The sequence below is a fragment of the Arachis stenosperma genome, chromosome 3, assembly GCF_014773155.1.
Source record: "Arachis stenosperma cultivar V10309 chromosome 3, arast.V10309.gnm1.PFL2, whole genome shotgun sequence".
Classification (NCBI taxonomy): Eukaryota; Viridiplantae; Streptophyta; class Magnoliopsida; order Fabales; family Fabaceae; genus Arachis; species Arachis stenosperma.
Window position 1 is genome coordinate 1,147,900 of NC_080379.1, and position 9,511 is coordinate 1,157,410.

Here is a 9,511-nt window from a genome sequence, read left to right on the forward strand (position 1 = left end):
ATATTACTACACCTAAAATCTCAGATTTTACGTTTACCGTTTTAGTGTGTTCTAGTTACTTCTTTACCTTCTAAAAAGATATTCATAATTTAATTCATAGAACAACAATAAAAGGACAAAGTGTTTGGGTGCGTGTATATGTTACTATGTTCTCACTTGATTGAGATTATTAGCTTAGATAAGAAATTTGCTTTTGGATAATCTCAAATCTATTCTTGTTGAATTCATTTATAATTAACGTATTGATTTAAGTATCTAAATAATAATAATCAATAATACAATTGAAGTTTTACACTAGTATTAGAGATATGACTATATTCAATATTTTTTATTAATTTAAATTTTTTAAAAAATAATATTATAATATAATATTAAAATTCTTATGACTTCATAAGATAAATAAAAAGAAAAAAATTATACAAAAAATTTACACAAATACAGAAAAAACTTGAATTCATTATAATCTTTCAAATTTTTTTTTTGTTTTTTACAGTATCCTCTCAATCCAACAAGTCAAAAACTAATTTGTCGCGGATCTGAGCTCTATTTAAGGGTCTGTCAGTCTGTCACTAGTCAATGAGTTGCTGCATACACAAGGTGGGATTCAAATCCCTGACACCTCCTACTTAAACGAACGAGTGAGTTGACTACTCGACCAACCAAAGTTAGTTATAATCTTTCAATTTATTAAACATATAATCTTAACTAACATCACATTTATTATTATTATTATTATTATGTATATAAATTTAACTAATAAAAAATAAACTAATAAATATGTTGAGAGAGAGAGAGAGATCACAGGACAGCATTCATCTTTGTGTTCCCAATTCAACAAAAACGCATAATAATGATGTTATTGTCATCTTGAAATACATAGGACCACGGAAACTAGTGCCTTTTTTATCATTCAATTTTTTAAGAAAAAATACAGGTAGATAATAAAAATATTAAATAATGTGAATAATAGATATAGATATATCAGATATGTTCATTTTATTATATGTATAGATGATTATTTTAATATTAAAATTTAGATAGTTAATTAATTTAGAAATATAGTGTATGTGTTGTTCAAAATAATAATTGTTTACCTGTCACTTTTTTTTTAATTGTATTAATTTCTTTTTATGGTATAGCCGTATAGGGGACCATAGTCCATAGGTAAAGTAAAAAACAAACACACGTTTATGTATGGATCAAATGCTTCTTCTCTTTCTCTTCTCTCTACACACAACCCTATTCTGCTGATGACTCATCATCATCGTTTCATGATGATGTGATTAACACATAATTAATATGGTTTATGTTATGTTATGTTCCACAATAGGATACACCCCTTATATTACATACCCTTCTTACATATATGTATATATATATATGAAATGAAACACTAGTACTACTACTACTATTACTTCAACATATAGTATATATATTATAATATATGCAAAGTAAGAAGGCAAAAGGATCAAGTGTGAGATGATGGAGAGAGAAGAAAAAGAAGAACAAGAACAACAACTACAAGAAGAAGAAGAAGAAGAATCATCAAGGTTCAAGAGGGTATGTGTGTTTTGTGGTAGTAGCCCTGGGAACAAGAGTAGCTATAAGGATGCTGCTATTGACCTTGGCAAAGAACTGGTAATTAATTAAATTAATTAAATAAATAATTATATTGTATTATATTATAACTCACCATCTTTAATTTAATTTCTTTCTGCTTACCACACTACTATAGCAGTGTTTCAAACTAAACGTGTTTCTCATTATTCTTTAATTTGAAAATATAATATACTCTTTTCTTTTGATGTCTTCTTTTCTTGGGAATTGAGTATTTACATGCAATATTTCACAAGTAGTGTTAAATTGAATTCCCTTTTAATTATGTTTATATATATATATATATATATATATATATATGTCATCCACATTTCATCTGCATAATATTTTATGTTAGTGTTATGAATCTATGTATTTTAAAAAATTTTAAGTTGATAAAAAAAGTATTATATATATAGTTATATTTGTAACGTATCAAATTTTGTTCGATTTAAAATATAATTGTGTATAGTTTTTTTTTAGTTTATTTTATATGAATATTATATCACGAAATTACTCATCTTAATTAAGAGTTTAATTTAATAAAAATAAAAAATATATAAATAATTATATCTGTAATAATTTGAAGCATTACAAACTTCAAATTCCTGTATTGCATATCCTTTAGTACTGCATGCTCTGTACAAACTCATCATGTGTTTCACACCTTCATAAAATTATAGTCAGGGGCGGAGCTAGGTACAAGCAAAGGGGGGTAATGGCCCCCCCTAATTTTAATTTTTTACATGTAAATTATATGTAAATTTCAGTTTAGCCTCCCCTTAAAATTTTATTTTAGTCTTATTTTATTGTGTAAATATTTTTTGCCCCCCTCCAATATTTTATCTAGCTCCGCCCCTGATTATAGTATAGAGTAGTTGATAGAGGAGAATATATAAAGTGTGAAAGGCTATTATAATATAGTTACGGACTTTATTAGGTAGACAATAATTTTTGTGAACAATATGAATATTGAATTCTAAAATTAGTTTAATAAAGTAAAAATACACTACATTTTTAAATTATTCATCTAAATTTTAATATTAAGATAATTATTTGCATATCTGATATATCTATTATTCACATTGTTTAATATTTTTATTGTCTATCTATATTTTTTCTATATAGTTAATATATTCTTATAATATACATATATAAATATTAATTAATTCACCAGCTTTCTGGGTTCTGTTTGGTTATCTTAAAAAAGGTGTCAAGAAATATTGATTTGGTTTATGGAGGAGGCAGCATTGGCTTGATGGGATTGGTTTCTCAGGCTGTTTATGATGGAGGTCGCCATGTTATTGGGTAAGAATTATTTCTTTTTTTTTTTTAATTTATTATAAATTTGCATTAGGATTATGTATATATATGTTGAATATATGTTGTTATAATAATATGAATTAATTTTTTTTGTCATGATATTGTCTTCTGCAGAGTTATTCCCAAGACACTCATGCCAAGAGAGGTAATGTTAAAGATTGTTTTGGATTCATATTTCATCAAATCATCATTGCAAGTAAAATAAAAAAAAAAATATACTTTTCATTCCTGAAATTTGACAAAAATTTTAAAAATATCTCTAAGTTTTATTTTGTTTTAATTTTGTCCTAAAAGTTTTCGATTTGCATAAAATATATCTTTGACGGCTAAATTTTCAAAAAATTTAAGACCAATCTAATAATAATGTATAAAAATTATGCTTGATTTGCTTGTATTGAAGGTTGTTTTTATGAAATTATTATTGAATTAGTCTTAAATTTTTTGAAAAATTAACTGTCAAGAGTATATTTGATACAAGTAAAAAAATTTTAAGATAAAATTAAAACAAAATAAAACTTAAAAATATTTTTAAAATTTTTGCCAAATTTTAAAAACAAAAAATATAATTTCCCTTTAAAAAAACAAATAAACCAAGAGACAGAGAGAACTATCTCACTTATTTCACTTTTCCTTTCTCTACCACAATATTAATTTTTTATTATCATTTTCCCAACCATGTTGGTTCCTCTTTTCAATTCCAACCTCACTTTTGTTATCCCCCTTTGTCTATGGATTTTGCACTTTGTCCCTTTTATCTAGTTTATTATTTTTTTATTTATTTTCCCATGTATTTTCAAGTAGGATTTTGGTGTAAAATTGTAAAATAGGTTAAATTTGTCGAACTAATTCGTATAATACATCGGATTAATCATAAATGAACTAAACCTAAATATTAAAACCTACATAAAAAATAAATAAATTAACCCGTATAATCTATAAATTTAGACAAATCAGACTGGCTTATTTGATAACCCTAAATTAGTATTTAATTTATAGCATTTTATTTTCACATTTTAAAGGACCTCTTTATGCTTTATAGACTTAACAATCAATACACCTGGCAATCTGGGGTCATTTCCCTTCTGAACAATTTTGTCCCTTCTTCCCATCTTCCATATACCCTTCTTTTGATTCTCTTTTATGCCTATGCCTTGTTTTATTTGATCCACCATATCCTTATCATCATCCATATAATATTTATTGATAAATGTTTTTTTTTAATATAGATAAAATAAAAATGTTATATATTTCAATTATAATTTAGTGTTTATGCACCTCTATTGTAATAAAAACAATTACCAATTGGGGTCCTGTTGTTCTTTTATTTCTTTTCCCAAGAAAAAACAATGATTTTGTTGTTATGTATATGATTTCCAATTGAACCCACTTTCTGGACCACTCATCATTACTCATCCACCATTCCTATCCATGCATTTCATTCTCACACATGCCACAAATTCTTGGTACAATCATCCAAAAAAAGAAAAAAATACAAAAGAAAAGTTGTGTTGTAGGTTGCATTCATAATATGACATCTCATCCATTAAATTTAGGGTAAATTTCATCATATATTTACATTAGTTTTCTAAATTTTATGTTACATGATGATATTTGTTATGTATAAGTTTGAATAAATAATTAAATTAGTGAACATAATTTTGTATAATGTAGCCTTTTATTTCTCCAACATGCTAAAAATCTCTTTCCAAGAATTTCAGTAATAATTTGGGTTCACTTAGTTGATTTTTTTTTTCTCCCTCAAGATTACTGGAGAGACAGTGGGGGAAGTAAAAGCAGTGGCAGGCATGCATCAAAGAAAGGCAGAGATGGCTAAGCATTCTGATGCCTTCATTGCTTTACCAGGTTGGTATGAATTCGGCTATCGAACAATCAATTCACTCGTTTGTTTAAATAAATATTGATGATAGTTAAAATTTTATTTTATATTTGTAAAATTTATTGATTAATAACAAAATTTTAAATAGAGTTCATAGATATATATGTTAAGAAAAAATATGACACTCAAGATTATATATTATTTATTTATTTATTTATTCATTTATTGGGCAAAAATTGAAATATTATCCAATTATACGACGTAAATAAAATAAAAGGAAAATGGGCCATGTCCCTCTTATACAGGCCCAAGTTAAGAAAAAAACTAGGGCCCAAGACCAAAAAAAGTTTTGACTTTGAAAAATAATTCATACATTTTTGTTGTATTAAATAAACCACCGAAAAAAAAACACCAACTTCAAACTCGGAATTTCATGACCAAAAAAAAAACTCAGAATTTAATATTTGTTTTTATGTGAATGAAGGTGGCTATGGAACTCTTGAGGAGCTTCTTGAGGTCATAACCTGGGCTCAGCTTGGAATCCATGACAAACCAGTAAGAACTAAATTGAAATTTTTAAATTAAAGAATTATTGTACTTGTTTAATGTATCCCTAGCTTATTATTCTTATTTATATATTACTTGTTTTATTGAGGAAAAATATAATAAATTTTGTCACATTATTTTATTATTGCAAGGTGGGGTTACTGAATGTAGATGGATACTACAATTCGTTATTGTCTTTCATTGACAAAGCTGTGGAAGAAGGCTTCATTAGCCCCAAAGCTCGCCACATAATTGTATCTGCCCCTTCACCAAAAGAGCTTGTCAAAAAGATGGAGGTTAGTTATATAGTAATATATAATATAAATTGTCTTCGAGCAAATTATTTGTCATAAAAACTTAAATTAATATAAAAAAACATATAAATAATTATATTTTTAATATATTTTTTTATAGAATATTTTTTTTTGCTTTACGTATATTTTGTATAGAATTTTTTCTTTTGTTATTTATCTTATACTGAAATTTCTTTCTTTTGAAAATATATATAACTACGTCAAATTCTAAATCTTTAAGTCATAAAAATTTTGATATCATTTCATAAAATTTATTAAATTACTAATTCCAAAAGTTTTAAGTCAATAAAAAAAATACACAAATAATTATATTTTTAATATATATATAAAATTAAAAAATCTTTTTTTTTGAAAAACAGAATCTTCTATATTTCTACATAATACGTGCATGATTAGCCTCAATTAACTAGTAATTAATATATAAGATTTGGTGACATGATGATCATAATTGTAGGAATATTCCCCACAACATGAAAGAGTTGCATCTAAACTAAGCTGGGAAGCTGAGCAAGTAGGATCATACACCTCAAATTGTGACATCTCAAGGTGATTAATTAGATGATGATGATGCAAGAAGCTGTAGACAGTGTTGTTAGTGTAATTAATCAATGGCTTAATTGTTGTTGTTGTTATGACAAATTTCCCTTCAAGCCTGGATTCTATCCTTGAATTTGCATTTTTTCTTGGTGATCAGTGTAAGTGTTACAAAACTGACTGCAATCTTAATTAGTTGTCAACTCATAAGTCATAACTCTTAATACTCTGTTCAAATTGAATTCTGGTTCTTTTCTCAATTTCTATATTGGACCCTCCATTTTAGTTTGCAATCCATTATTATTATTGCTATCTATCCATTTGAAAACTCAACCTAAATTATAAACACAAATGTTTATCTATCCATGTAGATTCCAAATTCCATCTACATAATGCAGTTTATTATATGGTATATAATATTTGAATCCAGACAGCAGCAATATAATAAGCATGTATTGTTATCTTGACGAAGTTCTTCTTCGGGCTTCCTCATCAAATAGGCCGAGGCGAATCAGTTCTGATCGTAGTTTCTTCACATTTAATGCAAGGTCTGCTTCTCGACCAGGAGGGTAGAGAGTTTCATCTTTCCCTTTCTCAGAAATCTCAGACTCCACCGATGCCGTAAAGTAAGATTAGGTTATATGTTAGGGCTATTCAATTGACAGCACCTTAATCAAATTGAAAGAAAAACTATTCATCGTATAAGCTTACCTTATTTGGTTCAAAGACTCCTCGTTGTTTCTGCGCTGGTTTTCGCCGACGGGGAAAGTAGCTGATGGCGGGCCCCCTTCTTTCTGCTCTCTCATAAAGTAGCCGAATCTCCTCTTTCTCTTTCTCAGAAATCTCAGACTCCACCGTTGCCATCTTCAATTCACACAGCACCATAATCAAATTGAAACAAAAAAAAAAAATTATTCATCGTAGAAGCTTACCTTATTAATCATGCGGGAGTCCGAGTCGTCATCAGTATTCACGAGACGCAGCGCATTGTCTTCCTCCGATGCCATTTTGATGAGAGTAAAGCTAGCTTTCTTTTTTTTTTTTTAAATTATAGTAGAGCTAGGTTAACAAATGCCACCGGCAATATAAAGAATGGATTTTTGGGCTTTTGGGCTCGTATCCTGTGCTCATCTTTCTATTCTTTGTTACTCTCTTAATAGTCATAAATTTTTCTTGACCAAAAAAAAAAAAAATAGTCATAAATTTTTTGATAAGATGTTATTTTTATCTTTAAAAAAAATATTTTCTATAATATAAAAAATAAACAAATATTTCACAATCAAAAAAGATTATTTAAAATTGCTCACCCAGCCTAAAACATGAAAACATAGTTGTTAGAACTGTAATCGAACCTGATTTATTGGTTCATTAGTTCAATCTAGATCATTAATTAAATTTATTGACTTAATTTTATCGTAAATAAAAAATATAAAATAATAAAAAATTTACAAATAATCAAATTTTAACAAATTAAAATCAACAAGTTATAATTTGATTATTAAATAATGATATAAAATTTTAACTTTGTTTTATAATACAAATTTTTTAATTTTGTTTTTATATTAAAATAATTATTTTTAATTTTAATAACAAACTAATTAGTTTATATTTATTATATTATTATATACTATACTTATTTATTAAGAAAATAATATTAATAAATATCATATAATTATAAAAAAAATAATTATATTGTACTTAATAAAAATATTTGATATTTTCTATTTATACATGTTTAATAATATTTATATTTACATTAATAAATATAAATAATAAAAAATATAATTAATTTAAATATAAATGTGTCTAAAATTAAAATAATATCTAACAAAATTATTGCACATTTTTTATTATATAATTAATAATTAGTATATAAATTAATCAAAAATAACATATAAATCAACAAAAAAATTTGATTTTAAACAGCATCTTTATCAATTTTAGAATTTTTACTAAAATTTTAAAATTTTGTTGATATTAAAAAATTCATATCTTGCAGGACAAAAAAATAGTTCTCTTTCTAATGCCCAACCAAAAAGTAGCCAAATTTTCACATCAAAACTCAAACATAAATAAATTATAGCCAACAATAGGTAACAAAATAACACCAACACACACCCTCAATGGTTCTTAGTTAAAAGTAGTAACATATGCAAAGTGATCATTCAATGAGATTGAAGAAAAACAATTAGTAACGAAAAAGATAAAAATAGTAGCTACAGCAAGAGGAGAGAAGAGTAATTAAGAGTCACAGAATAAGAGATACTACATAAGTCCGTATTTATTTTTAGTATATATGTCCATTAAAACATAGATACGAGAGTACATGAAAGTACATGTATAGTGTTTCTCACTTTAAAATACTGAGACACAAATTTTTATAAAGACACTAATTTTTTTACAACTTTTTATCATGTTTAACTTATTAAATACAATATAAAATTAGTGTCTTCTTTTATTTATGTATTCTTGTATATTTATGTTTATGTCTCATTTATATTAAGACTAAGACAACAACTAAACATAATCTAAGTAAGTTTTCCTTCTTCTAATATAATCCAAAAAAAAAGTGCTCAACAATTTATCATAAAAAAAATAAAGTTATTCACAAAATACTAAAATAAAAAAAGTGCTTAAACACACATCTTGACCCTTCGGATGAATCACTCAACAAGTCAATATTTCATCGTTGCATCACTTCTAATCACTCATTCCCTCCTTTCTTTCATCTTTTTCTATGAAATCTTCTCCTCCCAGAAAAATGCTCTTTCTTTAAATTTTATATTATTTATAGCGTCTTTTTTGATTGCCTCAGTTATCATTTTCATTTATTTTATAATCACCATTACCACCACCATCATCACGACCACTAAAAATGACTTCTCAATGTCTATCACTAGAATTTGTGATACGTGCTTGAACAATCGTTCGCCGTTAATATCACTAGAATTTGTGATATCATTGCAATATTCACCATAGAAGATGCTGTTCAACTTTTTAAAGTACAAGTTATGGTTGACACTACAAATGAAATTTTGTGTAGTCTAACTAAATCCCTAAAAGGACGGTACAAACACTCAAGAACCTTTTACTGTCCTAAACTACGGTATAACAGCCTAGGAACTTGCCGCAAATTTTGCACTTCTACAAGCGAGTACCGCAGGTTTCGAGAAGAATATGAAAAAAGCTGAATTATCGAAAGTTTTCTTATCATTTTGGCTAGAATACTAGGCGGTACTCTTCTGAATTTTGAAAAACTAATCATTGGTTGCAACTATTAGACTGTAGACAATTATAACACCAAAAGCATAATTAGTTTGATACGATGTCTCCTCTCTTTCATCCAACAACTTAATATAAT

General features: G+C 26.4%; 2 protein-coding genes across 2 annotated transcripts; one reads left to right on the top strand and one right to left on the bottom strand.

The window, feature by feature from the left end:
* Positions 1-1,180: 1,180 nt before the first annotated feature.
* On the top strand, positions 1,181-6,309 carry LOC130970617 (cytokinin riboside 5'-monophosphate phosphoribohydrolase LOG1). The gene is made up of 7 exons (XM_057896750.1): positions 1,181-1,638; positions 2,807-2,904; positions 3,034-3,064; positions 4,683-4,782; positions 5,241-5,311; positions 5,455-5,598; positions 6,071-6,309. Exons 1-7 carry the CDS (start codon positions 1,480-1,482, stop codon positions 6,164-6,166), a joined length of 699 nt encoding a protein of 232 aa, XP_057752733.1. The 5' UTR covers positions 1,181-1,479; the 3' UTR covers positions 6,167-6,309.
* Positions 6,310-6,360: 51 nt separating this feature from the next.
* On the bottom strand, positions 6,361-7,244 carry LOC130970618 (uncharacterized). Its single transcript, XM_057896751.1, has 3 exons — positions 7,083-7,244; positions 6,862-7,014; positions 6,361-6,758 (listed from the first exon to the last, which is right to left on the bottom strand). The coding sequence occupies exons 1-3, from the start codon at positions 7,155-7,157 to the stop codon at positions 6,609-6,611; spliced, it is 378 nt and encodes a 125-aa protein (XP_057752734.1). The 5' UTR covers positions 7,158-7,244; the 3' UTR covers positions 6,361-6,608.
* Positions 7,245-9,511: the final 2,267 nt, after the last annotated feature.

What these genes read in the sequence shown, in the direction of transcription:
- LOC130970617 (XM_057896750.1), top strand. Translation starts at nt 1,480, where the DNA reads ATGATGGAGAGAGAAGAAAAAGAAGAACAAGAACAACAACTACAAGAA. An exon ending in TTGACCTTGGCAAAGAACTG is followed by an intron (nt 1,639 to 2,806) that starts GTAATTAATTAA and finishes ATCTTAAAAAAG; the next exon opens with GTGTCAAGAAATATTGATTT. An exon ending in TGCCTTCATTGCTTTACCAG is followed by an intron (nt 4,783 to 5,240) that starts GTTGGTATGAAT and finishes ATGTGAATGAAG; the next exon opens with GTGGCTATGGAACTCTTGAG.
- LOC130970618 (XM_057896751.1), bottom strand. Translation starts at nt 7,157, where the DNA reads ATGGCATCGGAGGAAGACAATGCGCTGCGTCTCGTGAATACTGATGAC. An exon ending in ACTCCCGCATGATTAATAAG is followed by an intron (nt 7,015 to 7,082) that starts GTAAGCTTCTAC and finishes TGTGAATTGAAG; the next exon opens with ATGGCAACGGTGGAGTCTGA. An exon ending in GAGTCTTTGAACCAAATAAG is followed by an intron (nt 6,759 to 6,861) that starts GTAAGCTTATAC and finishes GCATCGGTGGAG; the next exon opens with TCTGAGATTTCTGAGAAAGG.